General features: G+C 50.4%; 1 protein-coding gene across 2 annotated transcripts in view; it reads left to right on the forward strand.

Annotated features, from left to right (window-relative positions):
• The window catches only part of GPD2 (glycerol-3-phosphate dehydrogenase 2), a 51,457-nt gene that overhangs the window by 25,070 nt on the left and 3,925 nt on the right, over nucleotides 1-22,462 (forward strand). For both annotated transcript variants that reach the window (XM_032114474.1, XM_032114475.1), the window contains exons 7-16: nucleotides 8,355-8,519; nucleotides 9,737-9,881; nucleotides 13,896-14,089; nucleotides 16,328-16,462; nucleotides 16,711-16,886; nucleotides 17,360-17,491; nucleotides 17,894-18,052; nucleotides 19,878-19,990; nucleotides 20,094-20,172; nucleotides 20,274-20,372. In XM_032114474.1, coding sequence (XP_031970365.1) covers nucleotides 8,355-8,519; nucleotides 9,737-9,881; nucleotides 13,896-14,089; nucleotides 16,328-16,462; nucleotides 16,711-16,886; nucleotides 17,360-17,491; nucleotides 17,894-18,052; nucleotides 19,878-19,990; nucleotides 20,094-20,172; nucleotides 20,274-20,372 — 1,397 coding nt within the window. The remainder of the gene's footprint in view (nucleotides 1-8,354; nucleotides 8,520-9,736; nucleotides 9,882-13,895; nucleotides 14,090-16,327; nucleotides 16,463-16,710; nucleotides 16,887-17,359; nucleotides 17,492-17,893; nucleotides 18,053-19,877; nucleotides 19,991-20,093; nucleotides 20,173-20,273; nucleotides 20,373-22,462) is intronic.

Below are 22,462 nucleotides of genomic sequence, written 5' to 3' on the forward strand. Positions count from 1 at the left end.
CCGTCAGAGCGCTTTTATCATTTTCAGAAGGGATAAAATCAATGGCCTGAACCAGCTGCATCTTTAACCCAGTTTTGCCTCTGTCAGAGGTGCGGGCTCAGCCACGTCGCTGCAGGAGCAGCCCTTTGCTCCCGACAGAAGGGCCGCGCATCCGCGCGCTGCCGCAGGCGCCCTTCCCAAAAGCACGCGGATGATAACTGCATCTCTGCTGTACCTGTAACAATTTAATCGTGTGAGTCAGCCCAGTCAAGCATCCCCAGCTCATGACTGGGAGACATGAAATTCATTGTCATTATTGTCCCTGTCATTTTGGATCATTATATCCTGCTGCAGAATTTTCCTCACTCCAGTGCTTTCTTACCTCCAGGAAGCAGGGATTATGGCTGAGGTTGGGGTGGGGGCAGGACTGTGAACTACATTTACCTCAGGGGAGCCACAGATTAAATTGGCTTTGCTTTCTGACTTGCCAGATTCGTCTGTTTGTACGCTCTGGGTTTAAGGTTGGAAATGATGAATATTCCAGTGAATTCGGGGCCTCTCTCTTTTCTTTTTTTTAATGCTTGTATAAGCAAAGGATGGGGTTTGTGTCCCTTACAGAAGTGAATGGGGAATAATTCTTCAGATTGTGTTACCAAAAAGATTTAAGATTATTCCTGAACAAAATGACATTATTTGTTCATTGTGGCACAAACATCTGAGTGGTCCCGGTGTGCTGTGGCTTTCAGGGGAAAGGATGGAGCTCTGCTGTGATCCAGGGGTGTGTTCCATGGGAGCTGCAGTGGCTCACTGGGTAACAGGTGCACTGCTCCCAGGAAACAAGGACAGGAGGAGAGGAAACAGCCTCAAGATGTGCAGGGGAGGGCCAGAGCAGGTATTAGAAAAAACTTTTCACTGAAAGAGAGGTCAGGCATTGGAATAAGTTGTCTCTGGATGTGGTGGAGTCCCCATCCCTGGAAGTGTTTAAGAGGCATCTGGATGTGGCACTTGGGACATGGTTATGGGGAGGTCATGGTGGTGCTGGGTTGGCAGGTGGACTGGGTGATCTGAAGGTCTCTTCCAACCTTGGGTTCTGTGATCTGTGGGAGCAGTGCTGCCTCTCTCCACTCTGGCATGGCACTCTGTCCCTCCAGGCACTCCATCGTTCCCAGGCAGGGCTCTCCTGGATGGCACGGCAGCAGCTGGCCAAGCACAGCTCACAGTGGCTGATAAACCCATCACTGCTTTGTTTAGAGTTAAAAACCAGCACAGTTGGCCCCGGTGGGAGCTGACCCCGTGGGGTTTTTCCCCCTGGAGGCCGCTGGGGCCGCAGGAAGCTGTGGTGCCATGGGCACGGCCCTGCCTGGCGCGGTGGCACGGCCGCAGCAGCCCCGCCGTGACGGCTGTGCACGGTGACATTTTAGCGCCGTTTCCATAAACTGACAGTGACAATGTTTAGTTTCATTTTAACACGGTGCTTTTCCTGCCACTGACACGCCAGTCGCAGTGTAGTGACAAGTTGAAGGCTGATACAAAAGAAGTGGGAAACAACGTAATTATAAAGCAGTCACACAGAGCCAGAATTCCAAATTTTGTCTGTCACTGGATGTGGTGGATATTGTGGCTTATTTTTGCTTTCTGGGATCTTAGTTTCAGTAGGAGTTTTAGCTCCTGTGCTGTAACTTGGCAGCAGACTTGATCAGATAGACATTTGCAGGATATTGGGATTTCTTCTGTAAAAATATTTTATGGGCTTTCTGCCTCTTGCTTGTGATTCTGCTTTGTTTATAACTACAGAATTTGGAACAAATCATAGTAGAACAGGGCCATTGGTTTTAAACTGACACAGGGCAGGGGTAGATGGGAGATCAGGGAGAAATCCTTCCCTGTGAGGGTGGGCAGGCCCTGGCACAGGGTGCCCAGAGCAGCTGTGGCTGCCCCTGGATCCCTGGAAGTGTCCAAGGCCAGGTTGGCTGGGATAGTGGGAGGTATCCCTGGCAGGGGGGTGGAATGGGATGAGCTTGAAGCTCCCTTCCAACCCAAACCATTCTGGGATTCCAAGACTAGGGAGGTTTATCCCCATCATTATTATTATTACTGTGGTCTGAGGTGGTGCTAAATGGAGGAGGTCAGAATTAAGGTGACTACTGCTGGTTTATTTAAACTGAATGTGTCAAATCTGAGTTTGAACCTGTTGGAATCAATTTACCTGAGAGAAGCCTTGAGGCTTCCCTTTCCATGAAAGCTCACACCTTAGGGCAGATGTTAAAGAGCTAAAGTGTGGGGTGTGTGGTTATTTCCAGGGCATGTTTAGTTGTCCACCATCCCTCCCACCTGCTTGGGCCTTACTTCAGCAGCACTGGTGGCCCAGGGCACAGCAGAGCTGGGACTCTCCGTGCACTGCAGGAGCTGCAGGGACAGCTGGGTGTGCTGTCACTGTGCTGCTGGGTGGGATAGAGCTGATGGAGCCAAGTCAGAACTCGTCCCCCTGGAGCAGGACAGGACCAAGGACATGAGTGCTGTGTATCCTAGAAAGTCTGGGAGTTTGCAGCAAATTCCACTTCAGTTTCATGTGATTCAGAGAGCTGGAGAGAGTTCGGGTCTGAGGGCATTGTACTGACTTGTGACTCACAAGTCAAAGGGGACATTTCCCCTGAACTCACCCTGCTTGTGTTCGGGGAGAACTTGTTGAGTTCTCTCTCAGAGAAGTCTGGAACGATTTTGAGTCACTCCAGCTGATTCATCATGCCTAACTGGGATCTAACCCTTTCCATATGCACAACAGCTCCTGGGTTCCTGCTTAATGCCTGTAATGAAACTGCTTGTGCTGTTAAGTACTTCTTTAAAATTACAGGAGAGGGACAGTCTTGGTTACTGAGTGAAGTGTAATTGTATATATCTAATGCACATGTATAACTGTGTAATCACTCACCAGCCTTAAATTTGGTGAGGTTTGGGTAAGGTTTGTATGCACACAATGAGAAAACTTTGAACATGAGAGGATTTGGTTTCCTGTGCTGCTTTGTCATGTGCCTGCAGTTATCTGGTGCAAGGCTGCAGTAAGGAATACACCTGTAGGTACAGAATTACACGTGCTTCAGCATAATTTCTACAATATCAGTGTTTTTGGGGACCTCACTGGTATCATTAAAGGAATAACATACAGGTTATTTTGCAAGTATTTATTTTGCTTTTATTCCCTCAGCTTTTTAGAAGAAACATAAAAAACCCAAATGCTCCTTATTTTTGTGGCTGCAGTAGGTAGGGATCTGGATGTGTGACTGTACTGAGGGCCTGGTTGTCTGATTCAGGCACTTGTTTTCAGGTGTTTTTCCTTTGCAAAGCAGCCTGGCAGGTGGTTCGGGGGGGGGATTTTCCCCCAGAGAAGGTTCTCTAGGATTGGTGCCCAGCTCCTTGCATGGCCGCCTTCAGCTCCGCGGCACTGACGGGCTGTGCCAAGTCAGGGACAGCTGTGAATGGGGAAAAGGAGAGAAGGGCTCTGTCTTTGCTGCAGGGACCAAGCTGTTCCTTACAGCTGGGAGTTTGCAAGCCCGGGTGTCACAGCTGTGCCGAAGCGTGTTTGGGGCAGTTGCTGCCACGCCTGCGTGCGTTGTGACGCGGTTCATCGTCATGCAGCAGGCACACCCTGACCAGGTGGGAGTTCTTGGCCCAGAAAGGCTGACATGAGCATTGAAAGCGTTCCAGCTTCTTAAAAAAATACAACTGCAGTCACTGGGTGCTGTTTGTCTGAGCTGAAGAGAGTTGCAGAGGAGAAATCAGGAACTGGAACAACGTGGGCTAGTGGAAGGTGTCCCTGCCCAGGGCAGGGGCTGGCACCAGGTGAGCTTCAAGGTCCCTCTCATCCCACGCCATTCTGGGGCTCTGTGATTCTGTGAATTGGTGTAACAGGTGTAGTTGTCAGAGTGACACAGGACAGAACATACCAGAGCTGCCAGAGTGCCTCATTAACGCTCTGGTTTTCACACAACGCTCCTGAATCAGTCCCAAACAAATCTCTCCGGTCTGTGGGCTTTGTTACCACCCCCTGCTGGCTGGGGCTCAGCTCTGATAAAAATAAAATTGAACGTACACTGTGTGCACTCTGGGGGAGGATCCTGTGAGTGCCAACGGAAACATTGTCTGTTCAGATGTGAAGAAATACAGCATTTGCTACTAAGGAGTGAAAATAGAATTTTCCCAAATTACACAAAAAGAAGAAATTATAAACCAAATGGCATCACTGTTGGGCTTAGCGTGATGTGGGATAGACTTACTCAAACTATCTTTGCACACTAAATGTCCTCAGCAGTGTGGCTTCTAGGATTGAGGGGTTTTTTTAGAGGGTTCAGTGTTAATTTGGTGAAAGCACTTAGGCCAGTGTTTTGGGAAAAGCTGGGTTGACTGCCCTTAATAAAAATGAAAGTGTTCTTTATTGTCACCATATTACAGCAGGTGAGGACAACAGATAAGGGGAGGGATGATTGTTTCAGTTTTCCTCTCTAGAAAGAACATCCTCCTGTTTTGAAGAGGCTCTACACAAGGGGTTGCAAAGAGAACTCGGCATGTTCCACCAGTTGGCTCTGGGAGGCTTCTCCCGAGGTGCTGAGCTGTGACTGCCTTCTGTGGGGATGCTGCAGGTGACAACTGGCATCATGCAAGGGGCGAGTGCTCTCAAACCCAGCCCTGGAGCAGCAGAGTCCTCTCCAGGTGGGGCGTTGGTGCACACCTGTTCTTGGGGAATGTCATGGTTACCATTTCCCTGTGTTGCCTACACTTAGGAGATTTAGGAGATCTCCAGGAGCGTACTCACCTATGGAGAAGGATGCCAAATTAATTTGGTTTAGCCACTGTTGTTAGAAAATAACTTTTTGGCTGAAGTATTTGGAAGACCCCAAAGTATCACCGAGGGGTCACCTCTGGTAGCAAGGGGGGGGATCATTGTTTTGTTTGCTTGCAGCCCCAGGGGCTACTGTACAGGACAAGGACACAGAGCTGGCTCTGGTGGGTAATCCAGGGCCTCCCCTGGAAGCTCGGGGTTCCCTTGCCCTTGATCGCACACCTCGGGTTTCTTGGAGTGGAATCACTGAACAGGCATCTTGGGAACACGCAATGGTGCTCGTGTCAAGAGAGCTTTACATGTCTGGGCTGGAGGAGCTTAAGCTTGGAGGTGCTTTTCTCTTGTGCCCAGGGCATCTCTGTGTCTGGGGAGAATGGCATTTGATTGCAAGGTCAGAAAGGTTGAGATGCAAAACCTTTGCTTTGCTTTATCCTTCCCTTTCTCTCTAGAGTGTTAAGGATCATCATTGTGGTCTGGAGCTCCTTCCCAAGGGGCAGCTCTGACCTCTGCTCTCTGTGACCAGGGACAGGACCAACGGCTGGAGCTCTGTCAGGAGGGGTTTAGGCTGGATATCAGGAAAAGGTGCTTCCCCTTTGGGTGAGGGGTGGTGGGGCACTGGACAGGCTCCCCAGGCTGCCAGAGCTCCAGGAGCGTTTGGACAACACTCAAAGGGACAGGGTGGGATTGTTGTGGTGTCTGTGCAGGGCCAGGGGTTGGACTGGATGGTCCCTGTGCACCCCTCCCAGTTCAGAATATTCTGATTCTCTGTTCAAGTGCAGGATTTTAATGTAATTATCTAGGGGAGAACACACACATGCCAGTTGGCAGGCCTTAAAAAAAAAAAAAAAAAAAAAAAAAGGCAAAACCCAGCTGTTCCTGGGTATAAAACCACTATCCTGTGACCCCATCTCTCCTAAACTGTTGCGCTGTTGTTCTCCACAGATGATAAATTCCCAGGGTGGGAAGTCAGTCTTTACTCCTTTCAAATCCAGACCTCTCCAGATCTCTGCTGTTTATGCCATGAAATACTCAAGGACTCCGCACTGTAGGTCACATCAATCTGAAGCCAGTGGGTTTTTCTACCAGTGTAGTTAATCAGGAACTGGTTATTTCCCAGTCCTCTGCCTGCAAATGCATTCCATGGGCACTCAGTTGCTGTTGGACTGCTGAGGAGTGAGTAATAGCATGGGGGTTCCTGCATCGTAATAACGATGAGGGGAAAATGGATGAGAGGTTCAGAGAAAGCAGGAAAATGTTGTTTTGAACACAGTGGTTCAAATCCTGGAGTGTGCTGAGTGTCCTGAGCTCACTCTGACTTTAGGAGCATTGGGGGCTCAACAAAACGCCGAGCAGCCTTTGGATTTGGGGCTAGCTAAACAATTGGAAGTTTGGTTTTATAGAAATTACCCATTTCCACATTATTTATTCTGCTGATTGGCTTCTCCGGATTGCTTTTGCTCTGGTCAAATAAGTGACAAATCTGGGAAGAGGCAAACTTGCCAAATTTAAACAGTCAGAGTTCCATAGACCAAAGCTAATATTGGCTGACTTGGGGTCGTGCTGCCGTGTGATGAATCCCCACACCAGGGCAGCCACAGGAGAGTGGGGTTTGTGTCAGTGCCACCTGGAGCACTGCTGGCAGGAGCAGACTGAGGGGGGGTCTGAACCCCCCGGCCCCAGGGTCCTGCTAAGGAGGGAACAAATCCCCCTTGTGCCGATGGCACGGCAGGGTTTGGGTTTTGGTGGCCGCTCTCTGAGGGGGTGCTGCTGCGTGGCCTGGGGCAGCTGAGTCCTGCGGTGCTGTGGGTCAGGCTGGCCCCAATTCCAACACCAGGATAAAGGGGGTATCTCCAGAGTAATGAGAGCCCTTGGCTTCAGGCTAAAGGAGCGTTTCCTGGATTACAGAATCACTGAAGCATTTATGTTGGAAAAGCCCTCCAAGAGCATCCAGCCTAAGCTGTGCTCTCACCTCATCAACCAGCCCAGAGCACTGAGTGCCCGTCCAGTTGTTCCTTGAACACTGGGTTCCTTTGGAATTCCTGCTGTTATGTGGGAGCAGCTGCTGTACCACAGCTTGGCGCTGTCCTTTGTCCCTTTTTCGTCCAGTGCTCCCTCTCCACACGAGCTGTACCTTCTCTCAACCCTGCCTGAAACTGGGAAGGTTTGAGGTGAACCTCGTAAGGTCATTTATCCCTCCCTGCCACGGCAGCAGCAGCAGTGCCCATGCATTTACTGAATGCTCTGCCTGCCAGCTCTGACCGATGGTTGTTCCCTCTCGTGCATCTCGTGTGATGGAGCGTCCCCAACTTTTCCTGACATCTTGCTCAGTTGTTTTGCCGTTCTTCAGTTGTTGCAGCTGATTCCGGGCATTGTTTGCTGAGTGGAATTGGAGTTACTGTTTGTTTCTTCATCGGTGCTTTATCATGCTGCCGTTTCTGTACACTTTGTGTAACTTTTTTTTCTCACAGCTGAAGACGGATTGCACTGCACAGCCTGGGCTGGGTTGGAATGAGGGGTTTGGGGAGGGGAGGTGGTGCCTGCGAGGCCATTGATCCCATCTTTATAACTTTGCCCTTTTAGCTGGGAACAGATGATTTGCGCAGGGGCTGGAGATCTGCGCAGGCAGAATCCGAAGGACCAAACTTTACATAAACCATTTATACTAAATGTTGGGAATGCTGGCAACATAAATCACCTACAGTATCTATTACAAATTTATCACTTTATCAGTATCATCTGTGATAGGAGTGGTCCAAACAGGTGGGGAAGCGAACCGTACCTCAGGAAGTTTAGCCTGCTTGGAAATTAATTATTCAGGACACACAGAGCCTGGCCCCTTCAATGTATAGTAATTCTTTCCAGCCAGCATCCAGGCCTCCAACTTCAGTGCAATAATAAATAGGAAAAGTCTCAGGTGAAGCCAGTATTTCAGAGTAATTAATCATCTTCCCCTCACGGTCCCTCCACCTCTCTCTTGGTTTTCTTTAACGAGGGAATTTCAGTAATAAATCTTTAATGATACATGTTAAGAATCCTTCATTAATTCTTGTCCACTTATTTCTCTTTTTTGGGTGCTTTCATGTTGTATGTTGAGAAGTTCAAAGGGATATACAAAAAACCCCTCCATTAAATTTGGCACAGTCTCTAAAGGGATGTTTTGGATGTCGAGTTTCGCATGTTCACTCGGTAATCGGACTTGTTGGTTAATACCAGTTGGATTGTCCAAATCCTGGATACAGGTACCGAGTTACCGCAGGATTACAAAGGAAAAGGGAGAGATGGTTTTTCTGCCGCCCGGTCCGGGGCAGCGGTGCAGCCCCTCAGTGTGGGGCTCGGTGCGTGTGCGGGGCAGGCAGAGGCCCGTGGGGCGCGGCCGGACGCGGCGCTGCCCACGCGGCCCCGGCCCTGTGCGCGTGCAAAGGCCGGCAGCGAGCGGCCGTCAGCGCTATGCGATGTGACAGGGACAGCTGTGACAGATCCCTTCTGACACGCTTCCGTAGCGCCGGCCGTGGCTGCGGGTGACGGGTGTCCTTCCCTGCAGGACAGCACAACGACGCGCGGATGAACCTGGCCATCGCCCTGACCGCCGCCCGCTACGGCGCTGCCACCGCCAATTACGCCGAGGTGCGGCACCTGCTCAAGACCACGGAGACGGGCAGCGGGCGGCAGCGCGTCTGCGGGGTGCACTGCAGGGACGTGCTCACGGGTGAGTGGGGTCTGTGGGGTGCACTGCAGGGACGTGCTCACGGGTGAGTGGGGTCTGTGGGGTCTGCGGGGTGCGCTGCAGGGACGTGCTCACGGGTGAGTGGGGTCTGTGGGGTGCACTGCAGGGACGTGCTCACGGGTGAGTGGGGTCTGTGGGGTCTGCGGGGTGCGCTGCAGGGACGTGCTCACGGGTGAGTGGGGTCTGTGGGGTGCACTGCAGGGACGTGCTCACGGGTGAGTGGGGTCTGTGGGGTGCGCTGCAGGGACGTGCTCACGGGTGAGTGGGGTCTGTGGGGTGCACTGCAGGGACGTGCTCACGGATGAGTGGGGTCTGTGGGGTGCACTGCAGGGACATGCTCACGGGTGAGTGGGGTCTGTGGGGTCTGCGGGGTGCGCTGCAGGGACGTGCTCACGGGTGAGTGGGGTCTGTGGGGTCTGCGGGGTCTGTGGGGTCTGCGGGGTGCGCTGCAGGGACGTGCTCAAGGGGGAGTGGGGTCTGTGAGGTCTGCGGGGTGCACTGCAGGGATATGCCCACAGGTGAGTGGGGTCTGCGGGGTGTGCTGCAGGGACGTGCTCACGGGTGAGTGGGGTCTGCGGGGTGTGCTGCAGGGACGTGCTCACGGGTGAGTGGGATGTATGGGCTGTGCTGCAGGGATGTGCTCACAGGTGCAGCACCCTGGGATAAGGCGGGAGGGAGGAGCAGGGCTGCTGCCGTCTGCCAACAGCCCTGAACAGGCACAGGAGCCATCTTCCCGGGCTGTGCCATTAGTGTCACTCAGCTTCCACTTGTGTCACATTTCTCACTCAAACCCCAGTGTTTTGGCAGGCCAGACTGAGCTTTCCACCCCAGCCCTTCTGTCAAGCAAAGACGACATTGTAGAAGGCTGCATGCTGTACAGTAGTAATCCCATTTACCGAGTCTGTGGGCTGAGACTGAAATCTCTCTTCTTGAGAGGCAGATTTCAGCTGAGCAACTTCCACCCCGCCTGCCTCTCTTCTGCCCTTACAAACAAGCTGGAATTCCGCTCCAAAACATTTTCTCTCAAATCTGGTGTTGGGTGAACACATAGTTAATTTTTAGAACCCATCCCAGCTGTTGTGTTCAAACACGCGGGGTACACTTTACAGTAGGTTGAGTTCATAGAGAGATGAATAACAAAGAGCATCAGTGAGCAGGAAACAAATGGTGTCTGTGATTGATACTGTTTTCTTTCACAGGGAAGGAATTTGATGTCAGAGCCAAGTGTGTTATCAATGCTACGGGACCTTTCACAGACTCGGTGCGCAAAATGGATGATCAGAAAGTGCCCAACATCTGTCAGCCCAGCGCAGGCGTGCACATCGTGATGCCTGGTTATTACAGGTAAGGCAGGGGAGCCTGCTGCATGTGTAGCACCATTTGTAATCTCTGCTGCTGCTGAATCAATCAGCCAGGAGGTGCACCGGTGGCTTTACAGCAGTTCGGAGTGCACAGTTTGATTCTGATTTTCATTTGCGTTTTTTAAAGAGGATCCTGGCGCTGTGCCGGTGAGAAGACCAATTTCATCTATTCAGAACAGGCTGAAGCCGTGTAGTTTTTAGTTAGAGCTCCCCAAGGCAGGACTCCTGCTGAAGCAGAAGGCGTTTAGGCAGCGTGTCCCCAGGCTTGTGAAAGCACCTGTTTCAGTGATGCCTTTGAGCTGAGTGTGCTGCTGCTTGGTCACCCCCTCAGGAAAGCCTGTAAAACCTTCCAGAGAGTTGCACCTCTGTACAGAATCTCCTGTCCTGTTAAATCATGGAATCACAGAGTGGTCTGGGTTGGAAGGGGCTTTAAAGATCATCTCGTTCCACCGCCTGCCTTTACATATGAAACTCCCTGTGCAGTGACTCTGCCGTGATGTGGCTCTGCTCAGAGAAAACAGGAGTGCAGAAGCACAGAATAAGTGATAGGATGGGCAGTATAATCACTAATAATAATTACTGTCACAGGCAGTAGAAGTAGCTCAGAGTAACACAACCACATTTGCTGTGGCCCCAAGCCCACCCACCCACCCGTGGGGTTTTGGTGGACAGGACGTGCCCCTCCTTGTTCCAGGAGAGGTTCCTGTGGCACTCTGCTCTCTGCAGTCTCCTGCTCCTCTCCCTGTTTGCTGTGCAAAGCCAAATCCCCTTCTCCCGAGCCAGCCTTGTCAGTCGGAACTCAAATATTACCTTTGGTTCCTGAAGTCATTAGCATCCTAATGGAAATTCCCCTTTATGGACTTAGCCCAGTTGTGTTGATACAGTGCCCTTGCAGTAATGCCTTCCACAGCCCCGCTCAGAATGGGAATTCAGCCTTCCCGTGCACCACGGGGTGTTTCTGCTGGAGCTGTCCCAACAGGACATGACCACAGGCAGTAAAATTGAGGCATTTTTGGCCTAGTGTAAAATCATCCTGCATTCTCTTCTGGTTTTTTTTTTTCTTCATTTTTCTATCTTTCTCCGTAAAAAATTGAAAATGACCTGATAACTGCTTTAAAGTACTAAAAATGTGGAGAAATAGGCTGTTATCCCAGTTTCCTCATATGCCAGGAGAAGGATGTGTGTGATTAGCTTTACGGCCCTACACAAAAACATGGAAAGCTTTAAAACCTGGACTCACTTGGTAAATTCAAAGTAGAACATGGCTGGATACACTTGAGAGCTCTGATTTATTTATTCTGTAATAACCCAATAATTTTAATTGGAAATGTGGAGAATTCTTGTTCTCCATGTTCCCCGGTATGTCAGCATGTGGGCATTACTTTCCTTGGAAAATAGTATCTGCCCACACACTGCCTCCACAGCACAGCTGATAAGATAAAACTGCACTGAATTTCCTCGGAGTGGGATAGCTGAAAGCAGGGAACTGTCTGCTAAATAGAAAACACTCGTGGGATTTAATCTTGGTTGTATCAGGCCTTCCTTCTCCTGGTGCCAAGGAACACTGCTCAGCACAGGAAGGTTGGCATTTCACCGTGGCCACGTGTGCCGTGTGAATGTGTTACAGAATTTTGGCCCACAGTCGCATAAATGATACTTTTTTTTAACATCTAGAGGGTTTTAGTTATAAATACAGTCAAGATTTTGTAAAACTAATGTTAACCTAATGCATTTGCTCCCCATGGGTTTCTTACTCATTGATGTCCTTCATTAATAGTCCCAGAATTCCTCCCCTCATTAATTAGGCTTCCTGCCTGGAATGTGTCTGTGAAGGCAAGGCTTTCTCCTCTCCCTTCTGACCAATTTCAGATGTTTTCTCTCTTTCTGGAATTTTCCTCTCTGCTCTTCATTCCACATTCCAGGTAAACTTGCCTGTTGAACCTTACTTCTTCTCTATGGAAAGTCACTTTTTATCCTTCTTTAACTGCATTTGTGGTGCTTTGGTCAAATGCTTCTTCTGCGGGAGATCTTCCATGGATCCAAGCCCTTCCATGGATCTCCCAGACCTTTTACCTCTACGTTTCTCTGTAGAGGCATTGCTTTATGCTTCATATTAGGGTTTCCAGTCCTGAATTTGCCCATTTTAGCCATCTTTAAAGAGAAATCTCACCACGGCTGGCATGGCTCATACCTCCTTCTCCAATCCATGCTGGAGTCGTAGGAATTCCTGCCTCATAAAACCGTGTTGTTTCAGAAGTATTCCTGGTGTGCAGCAGCATGACTCCAGAGGCCTCAGGAAGGCCAGTATTTGGGTGTTAAGATGCTTCTTTCTGATGCAAAACACCTTATTTTGCATTTGTTTGGGTGGCTCTTTAGTTATGTAAATAAGCTGGAACAAGCGTGGCAAAGGGCATGGAGAGAGAGCTTCCCAGGATAGCTGGTATCAGTGGTTCAGTAAATAATTGGCATATGGAAAACTGTTTCAGCTTTTCTCAGCACTTGCTGTGCAATCTAAAACATTTCAGAGGTGCTGTGGGGAAACTTAGTTGGAAGTCTTTGCTTGGTTCTCTTCCTTGTTTTTAACAGTTTTTATGAAATCACATTAAAAAAATTTCATACTTGGAAGAGAATGTCTATAAAGTTTCTGAATTCTGACGCTGTATATTAAACCTCTGATTTCCTCTGTCTCTAAATCAACAGCTTTTTCATTTTAAAAAGTAATCATTTGTCTGAGGTGATTTACCTTTCCCAAACCTGTGTTGACTTCCCCTATTAGATTGCACCTCTCCCACCGTATGCCTAAGCTGTCTATAAATATCAGCTAAAATGGGTCTAATATACATGCTAGCTATGAAATTCTCAGCCTCTCTCCCAGCCTTGCCAGATATTGCCAACTTCCCTTCAGTAATCACTTAAGACTTCCTAAAAATGCAGTACTCAGTGATTCAGCTTGAATAGGTAAATCCCACCCAAGCAGGTCTTTGCCTTCAGACGCTGCCTTAGGAGTTGTGTCCATTGAATTATTCCCCTCTAAAGTCCACAACTGCCACCGAAATCTGCACCTCCTGCCCTCCTTCCATGTGCTCCCTGTATCTCAGGAGCAGGGGCACAGCCTGGAGAGCCCTAACCTGACTGCAGGTGTTTCCACAGGGGGTAAACCTTAAATGAAAATCAGCATCAGTCCTTTAAGTAGAAATGATTGAAAAAAGGGGCCGTTCAATGTTTTCCTACATAAAAGCTGTTTACCTGGAAGTGTTTATAAAAGTCTTTTGTTTTCTGAAATACAAGCAGAGCTTTTCAATAAGCCATGAGGCAGCAGTGGGTTTGTACCTGTGGATATCTTTCTTACATTACACCAGAGAAACCTGATACATGAATTAAAATCTCCTGTCCAAAGAACTACAGTTTTTTCATCCCTGTACTGAATCATTCTGTTGCAGCACTGGCAGAAGTAATGAAAAATGCCTGAGCAGCAGCGTCTACTGAGCGTCTCTTTTGCCTCTTTTCCTCAAAGCAAAGTTCTCATTCAGGGCCACAGAGCTGGAAGCACTCAGAGCACATTCCTTGGTCCAAATCCCTCGGGAGTCTGTGGGTGTTCCTTCCTGCCAAAGTGTCAGGTGGTGACAAACTCAGGCTTAGTGTCACTGGAAGTGTATTCCTTAAATGTCCTCATTTCTCTTCTTTTCTCTCCTTTTTCTCCCAGTCACTGCCCCTCACCCCTCCTGCTCCACCTTTACTATGGAGGCAAATTGGAGGAATCACTGGGATTTTATGTCATAAAAACATCCAGGGGCCTTGTTTCCCCAAATTCCTGGGACATCTGTTTAAAGCCATGTCTTGGCCACACATGAAATCCATTATTTCTTCATTTATTGACTGCTTTACCTGAGAACAGCTGTTGTGTGCCAGTCCTTGCCTGGCTACTGGGGTGCAGGGACAGACCCCAGGTGCTGCCCACCCTGTTCCTGTTCTGAGCCAGGTCCCTCCTCTCTTTCAGCCCTGACAACATGGGGCTGCTGGACCCGGCCACCAGCGATGGCAGAGTGATCTTCTTCCTGCCCTGGGAGAAGATGACGATCGCAGGGACCACGGACAGCCCCACGGATGTCACCTCGCACCCCATCCCCACCGAGGAGGACATCAACTTCATCCTGAGCGAAGTGCGCAACTACCTGGGCGCAGACGTGGAAGGTAACCCCGGGGGAATCCTGCCCTGGGCAGGGCTGGGGAGTCCAGGCGCCCCAGCCTGGGGGAACGCTGCTCCTGAGGTTCCTGTGTGCCTGACAGCTGTGGTTCTTGGGAAACCCGTGGGCTGAGGTGTCAGCAGGGGCTGTGCAGTGATGCTGCTCCACGTCATCGAGTCCAGCCATCAGCCAGCGCCACCACCATGGTCACCACTAACCCATCTCCCCAAGTGCCACATCCACGTGTTTTGGGCACCTCCAGGGAGGGTGACTCCACCACTGCCCTGGGCAGTCATCTTTCCTCCAGAGTGAGGGCTTGGTTTATTTCAATTAATCTCTGAAAGCATTTGTACTGCTGCGTTTCTGCTGCAGCGTTAAAATAAACCTGAAAAGCACTCAGGCAGGAACATTGTAATGTCCTCAGGTTTAGGAAAACCTGCTGTCTGGAGATGGGAAATGCTGGATCCCTTGTTTCCTGAAGTGCAGAATTGATGTCTGCATGTTGTATGAAGTTCTGAAAGAGTGCCCAGGGAAGGTCCTGTTGAGTGTCTGGAGCAGCAGTTGGTGTTGGAAGTGCAGGAGAGCAGGGAGGAAGGTGGGAATGTGATCAGGACAGAGATTAGATGGGATATTGGGAAGAAATCCTTCCCTGGGAGGGTGGGCAGGCCCTGGCAGAGGGTGCCCAGAGCAGCTGTGGCTGCCCCTGGATCCCTGGCAGTGCCCAAGGCCAGGCTGGACACTGGGGCTTGGAGCAGCCTGGGACAGTGGGAGGTGTCCCTGCCATGGCAGGGCTGGGATGCGATGGGATAGGATGGGCTTTAAGGTCTGTCCCAAGCCAGGCCATTCCGTGACTTCCCGCGTATTTTCCAGCAGCACACTGGGAAGTGTTCAGTCCCTGTGGCTCAGCCCAGCTGGGCCCGTGCTGGTTTTCCTGTGCAATTACTGCTTATAGATGGCTGGAGCTGAAATAACAACAGCACTGCCCATATCAACTCTCGACAGCCCTGCCTGTGCTGCCAGAGCCAGTGCCAGGGTTATCAACTTCCACAGGCTTGGACACCTTCCAGCTGCTTAATTACAGCGTCACGCGTGCTGCTTTCTGTAGTTTCATTAGTTTATAAACCTAGTACAGGATCTTGTGTCTGTGATTAACACTTCATTTTGGCAGGTTAAACACGCTGGCAGAGCACCATTGATTTCGGAAATCTATTCTGTGTTCTTTGGGGGATGTTTTTTACACCCTTTTAGTGATTTTTCAATTATCAGTTATTTGGAAGTTGTATTAAAAACATGTTCCAAAGACTTCAGTATAAAGCAAATTGGTAACTGCACTTAGGGGGAAGGCTGTGGATAAAGATGACTTGTCAAGAGGAAATCTTAAAAAAAAAAACCTACAAGCTAGAGGAAAAGCTTGGAAGTTATGAAAGGAAATGTTACACTCATGGAACAAACTTTATTTTGGTTTATAAAATGTGGTGTAAGGACTGTCCTGTAAGCACAAGCAGATAAGGAGAGGACTTGATGTTAGGGGGTGCTGGGTTTGGCAGGGTTTGGTCTTTGGGACTGGGATTTTTGTGAGCTGGTGGATGAGTTTGACAGCTTAACTCTCTTGGCTGATCCCTTCCCAGGATATCTCTGTTCTACTGGATTTTTAATGAGGATGAAAACAGACCTCTCTGTCTGACTTAGCTTTGGGCTGAAGATTATTGCTGATCCCAATTGGAGCAGTGCTGGGTTTGATTCAGCCTGGAGCAAAGGAGCTCAGGGGGGACCTTGTGGCTCTGCACAAGTCCCTGACAGGAGGGGGCAGCCGGGGGGGTCGGGCTCTGCTGCCAGGGAACAGGGACAGGAGGAGAGGGAACGGCCTCAGGCTGGGCCAGGGGAGGCTCATTGGGAAGAATTTCTCCATGGAAAGGGTGGTCAGGCTGGAGCTGCCCAGGGAGGTTTGGAGTGCCCATCCCTGGAGCTGTCCGGGGAACACCTGGATGTGGCACTCAGTGCTCTGGGCTGGTGACAAAGTGGGGATCGGTGCAGGTTGGACTCGATGGTCTGGGAGGGCTTTTCCAGCCTCAGTGATTCTGTGATTCCATAGCCCAGCCCATCCCCTGACTCTGGGGGCTCTCCCCAGCTCTGGGGTTGCTCAGGGCTGAGCTGGGTGTGGAGCAGCCCTTGGCAGTGCCCGGAGGGTGGGAGCTGGGCACCCCTGGGCTCGAGGCAGACCCTGCCTCAGTCTGGCTCTGCACAGTGAGAAGAGGCGATGTGCTGGCAGCCTGGAGTGGCATCCGGCCCCTGGTCACCAACCCCGACTCCAAGGACACCCAGTCCATATCCCGGAACCACGTCGTGACCGTCAGCGACAGCGGCCTCATCACCATTGCAGGTACTGCAGTTCTCTCAAACCATGGCTTTGCTGGGCTTCTCCAGGGTATTTCATGCAAAAATCTTGTTCCGTGGTAATTCTTCAGCTCCTATAACCAGAAACTGCTCTGTTAGTGGCACAGGACTGGCTTGGAGAAAGCCTGGCATGACTCATGTGATGTATAAAATACACAGATGTGTATAGAGTATGTAACAACTTCGTGTTCTGCCTGCTTTCCCCAAATAACGAGTGAACCTGTGCTCCCCCAGGTGGGAAGTGGACAACCTACCGTGCCATGGCACGGGACACCATCGATGCAGCCATCCAGGAGCACAACCTGAAGGCAGGCTCCTGTAAAACCATGGGGCTGCAGCTGGAGGGGGCTCAGGACTGGAGCCCCACGCTCTACATCAGACTGGTGCAAGACTACGGGCTGGAAAGCGAGGTGAGTCCTGGGTTCCCATGTTGGAGGGGTTTGGCTTTCCCCTAAATCAAACACCAGCATAACTTGGACAAAGGTCTGGTGAGCCCGATCAGAGCTTGTTGTCTGGCTGGGGCAGAGATAGTTCTAACAGAAATAAATTCTAGTAATTGTTCTTTATCTTCCCCTTTTTCCTTCCTCCTAATTTTTCCTGCTTAAAAACACTCTGACTTGCTGGGATCTGTCGTCCCTGGAGCCCCCCACGAGCTGTGCATCAGCTGTGATCACGGCATGGCAGGAGAGCTGGGGTGTCAGTCCCAGTGGCACAGACACACAGGGGCAGTGCTGGTCCAACCTCCCACAACACAGTTTCCCCCACACTGTCACAATCCAACACCCTTGGCAGCCTGTTTGTTACTGGGGATGAGGGAATGGTCAGGGAAAGTGTGTATTTGACGTGCTTTTAAAGCAGGCTGGATTTGTTTTCCTCTCCACAGGTGGCTCAGCACCTGGCTTCCACCTATGGGGACAAGGCTTTTGAGGTGGCCAAAATAGCCCAGGTGACAGGGAAGAGGTGGCCTATTGTTGGGAAACGTCTGGTGTCTGAATTTCCTTACATTGAAGCTGAGGTATGTTGGGAGAACCTTGTCACCTTCTGTGACTGTCCTTGGGGTGAGCAGGCTCTCCAGAGCAGGTCAGGGGCTCTGTGGAACATCTCCTTGAGCCCTTTCCTGTGGAGAGGCCAAGATTTTTTCTGTGCCTGTTTCTCTCCTTCCCCGGAGCACACTTTATGTTTATGTATCGATATATACCCATATTAATATATTTATGTGTAATTAAATATTCACATAGTGTCTATTTTTTACTTCATATACAAACAAACATTCACTCCCAGGTGTACTCTGTAAAACGTTCCAAGGAAAAGGGAGCTTCCCCAGCCCTTTCCCTGGGGTCTGGGGTGCTAAGCGTGCTTTCTCCCGATTGCTGTCCCTGTCTGACCCGCGCTTCCCCTCCCCTCCGTGCCGCCCCAGGTCGTGTACGGGGTGAAGGAGTACGCGCGCACTGCCGTGGACATGATCTCCCGGCGCACCCGCCTGGCCTTCCTGAACGTGCAGGCCGCCGAGGAGGCCCTGCCCAGGATCGTGGACATCATGGCCAAGGAGCTCAACTGGTGTGAGCAGAAGAAGAAGGTACAAAGGGCCCTTTTCAGCTGAGGCTGGTGTGTTTTGCTTGAGGAGTTTCCGTGTTAACGGTTCCAGGCCGGTTGAATAGAAAACCACAAGTGATGTTTTATTCCCGGGAGAATGAGTCACTTGGTGCATTTCATGCTGAAGACTTTATCAAATAGCTGTGAAGTGAGTTGGGATTGGCTGGGGGGGGTGGAGGGAAGGGAAAGATCTGTATCCTATTGCTCCCCAGCCTTAGAAATGAAAGCAGGCTTGGCATTGCTGTCCTGTTCCTGTCAGTTGTTCTGCTTTAGTGACACTTTTCAGCAGCTCTGCCTCAGCAAAGGAGGCTCCTGTAACCTGTGTCACCCCGTTCTGTCCACTGTGTCCTTTGAGGAGGGATGAGACTGAGATTGCACCAATCTCGAGCCTCAGTGAGTGTTTAAGGTCGTTGTTGGCTCCCCTTGCCCTCAGTGGCTCCGTGCTCAGACTCGGTGTGTGACTGTGGGGCTGGGAGCAGGAGTAGGTGTCCCACTGACAGGAATCCTGCTCCTGAGCTGCCACACCAGGAAGTTACCAGATGGCACTTGTCGCTGCTGTTCGGGAAAGAGGCGTGCCCAGAGGAGTGGAGACACTTGAGCACTGTCCTGAGTGTGGGGGAGGAACAGCAGGAGAGGAGGGACACGGGCTCTGGGACCGCTTTTGCTCAGAAGGAAGCAGAGCCTTTGAACACTCACCCAGCACTTCCATCCCAGAGTTCTCCTTGGATTGCTCATGAAATCTTTTAGCCAGTCAGAAGTTTGGCCTGTTCTGGAAGGAGCTCGCTTGAGCCCTCCTTGCCAGGGACCTGCAGTGATCCTAAAGCCTGAGCACAGGAGTGCACAAGGAAGGGGATCCCGTCCTGTGCCAGGTGTGGGTGTGCTGCTTGGTGTGTGTATGTCGGGCACCCTCCTGCTCAGAGGAATTCGGCTGGGTTAGAGGTGCCTCACCCTTACCCCGTGAGATTTGCTCATGGAATCGTTTTCCAGGTTGAGCAACACTAGACCAGTTCTCCCCTCAGAACAGCTTAGCCAGTGGGAAGCAGCCCAGGCAAGGAGTTTGGTGGTTAGGGGTGCACGGACAGGCTCAACACAGCCCGTGTGGGGAGCTGGGCACCCTTCCCACCCTCACCTGCAGGGAGGAAAATGGACAAGGAATTCCAGAGCCATCCCTGGCTCATGGGAGCTCATGAATGCCAGCGAGGCATCTCTGCATCCCCTGGGTGTCCTCTGGGCTGTGCTCTGGAACAGGACCCATCACTGTAGAGAGAACTCTGTTCTGTGGTGCTTTATGTATGCCAGGGGTTTATCACTTAGTAAAACTTAGCCAGGAAGACCTTGCACTGAACTTTCAGGTAATAAAGTAATTTTACTACTGTCAGAAAACTAGTTTAAACCATAAAGAACCTGCCTGGTGCTGAGCTCCCTGATTTTTTTTCTGATTTTGGACAGCTGGGTGAAACACTGCACTAAGATATCAACTGAGGGAGAAATGACATATTGTAGGCCTGGCCCAAAAGGGCCATTTCTTCCTGAAAGGCAGAGTGTGTGTGACTGAAGGTGTGGGATGGTCCTGAAAGCATTTGCACAGAAATTAGAAGTCTCTACTAGCTTGGATACCTCTTTCCAAGAGTAAAAGTGTCTTAAGTTTAACTTTTTGATACTTTTCAGCTGCCATCTGCTTAATTTTGGGACCTTAGAAAAATACTGGTTAAGTGGAAGAACCTAATAATAAAGTACAAATAACGAATAAATACTTGTGGAAGAACTTGCTATTGCTCAGATACCCAAGTTTTGTGTTTTCGTTGTAGGAACAGCTTGAAACTGCTAAAACATTTCTGTATTATGAAATGGGCTACAAAGTCAAAACAGATCAATTAACAGACAGGTCTGAGATCAGTCTAGTGCCTTCAGACATTGAGAGGTGAGTGAAGCAGGAGAGCTGCCTGTGTGTGCTGCTGGGGTGAGCCCAGGGCTGCCCCTGCAGCCCCCGGTGCCAGCCTTGGGTGCCAGCCCCTCTCTCGCAGGTACAAGAAGCGGTTCCGCATGTTTGACAAGGACAAGAAGGGCTTCATAACGATCCTGGACGTGCAGCGTGTGCTGGAGGTGAGGCTGCCCTGTGCTCCTGACTGCCTCTGGGAGCAGCCTGTGTGAATTGAGGGAGGCCCAGGCAGTGCTGAGCCCCCTCCTGTGCTTGTTCTGTGCAGAGCATCAGCGTGCAGATGGACGAGAACACCCTCCATGAGATCCTCAACGAGGTGGATCTCAACAAAAACGGGCAGGTGGAGCTCAACGAGTTCCTGCAGGTACGTGGTTCAGCTGCTTCCAGGAAAGGCTGTTTCCTTAAACCACAAAGGCACAGAGAGGGAATGTTTTCCCTGTGGCTTAGGGCTGAGTTGGACACCGGGGCAGGGCTGGCACAAGGAGCACACGCAGCCATCCTCAAGCAGCTTGGAAGTTCAGGGATTTTTTTTCCCAGTCAGATTCAAAGTACAGGTCCAATTTACAAAGTATGCCCCAGTCCAGACCTGAATTTGGCATTTTAAGCCCAGAAATGCTGTTTAAATATATATAAAATGATACAGGTGGAAGGTGCGTGGCACAGGTGTGCACACTGACATTATCTGCAGCTGTTCAGGGATGTTACAAAGATGATTAAACTAAGTAATATAATAATAAACTAAATAACCAAATATTTATAATAATAAATAGTAATATAAATATAATAATAATCAACTAAATAACTAAATAATAAACTGAATATTATAAAGAATGAGCTTGTAGTTAGAGGCCATCTAGGCTCTATAACCCATTTTAACTCCTGGATTGGCTAAATTGTCCCAGTCTCTATGAAAAAAATGATATGCATCTGCTTTTCAGGGGGCTTTCAAGCAAACCCAAGGGTGTTCTCTTTGCATATGCAGTTTGTCAGCTGGGTTGGTGTTTGAGGAGACTTTTTTGGGGTGGTATTTCAGAGTCTGCCATGTCTCCCCTGCCCGGTGGCAATGATGAATGCCAAACAGGAGAGAAATTAATGCTGGGGATTTTGGTCAATGTCAGCCCTTTCTTCACTGTGTCAAGTTAAACAAACAAGATCAAGGCAAAGGAAATGGTAATTGTCTCTCTGGAGATGAGCTGGGGATAAGAGCAGCATTGTTGAATCTAAATGCAGAAAATTTTCACAGGTTGTGTCCAGCATTAGGAAAAAGGAGTATTTATTTGCCTAAAATGCAGCAATTGAGCTGAGGAGCTGCAGTGAACTTGGGGGAAGGGGAAAAACCAAACCCAACAAACCGGGGGAAAGGAGAACCAATGGCTTTGGGAGCTGATGCTGATCCACTCAAATGGGAGAGCAAATTCCAGCTGGGCTCTGGCTGCTGGAAAGGGACACCCTTGTACCTCCACTGGAAACCTTTTGTTGGGGCACCCACCCCTTTCTGCAGGGCTGAGTTAGCTGGAGTCTGGTTGGGTTGGGTACATTGGTTAAGGAGTTGAAACAACCAGTAATTGTTGTTCTGTGGGGTTTGGGGGTGTTCTGGGGTTTTTTGCTGGGCTGACCAGTCTCACCAGGGGTTGCCAGCCCTGTACAATGCAAAGGCCAGGCACTGCTCTGGAGTAGTTTCACAACTGTTTGTGCAAACCTGAGTCACCCTGTGGCTCCTGCACAACTCCCAGAGCAACCTGGGAATGGAGCAGCAGTGATGGCACTGCAGGGCTGAGCCCTCTCCTGGGCCTTCCACCTGCTCCAGGGAAGCTCTCAGTGGCACTGAAATGAACTGGGGTTGCCATGGAAGGAGCAAAATACATTAAATGTTTGTTTAATTTTTTAATGGATCTGTTAAGTCAGTGCCCAGTACTGGGGTGTTTGCTTTCTGAAAACTTTCAAGTAATTGCGTTTCAGCGCAGAGCTTGTGCAAGCCCTGGGCAAATATTTGTGGAGGTTTGTGTTCGAAAATAGAGCAGGTTGTACCTGGGGGCTGCCTGGCTCTCTGGGTGGGAGCAGGGCAGGGCTGGCCTCGGCCACCTGCACGGTGCTGGGGGAGCTGCAGTGACGGTGAGTGGCCCTGGCAGCCCCTGGTGCTCGCCGGTGCCCACGGAGCGATGGGGCAAACAGGGCTGCCCGAGGCTGGCACTGAGCCCAGGGACACAGGAGCTGCCCGAGGCGGGGCTGGATTCCTGGAGAGTCAGCTGCTGGCAGTGATGCTCGAGGAAGGAGAGGGAGCCTTGGGAACCGGTGTTGGGATGTAAAGGCAACCCCCCACGTTAAATCAGGAGGAATCATGGAATGCCGGAATGGTTTGAGTGGGAAGGGACCTTAAAGCCCATCCCATTGCGCTAAACCACATTGCCCCGAGCCCTGGCAGGCTGGGGGCCCAGGAGGGTGACTGGGCAGGAG

The sequence above is a fragment of the Corvus moneduloides genome, chromosome 7 (assembly GCF_009650955.1).
Source record: "Corvus moneduloides isolate bCorMon1 chromosome 7, bCorMon1.pri, whole genome shotgun sequence".
Lineage (NCBI taxonomy): Eukaryota > Metazoa > Chordata > Aves > Passeriformes > Corvidae > Corvus > Corvus moneduloides.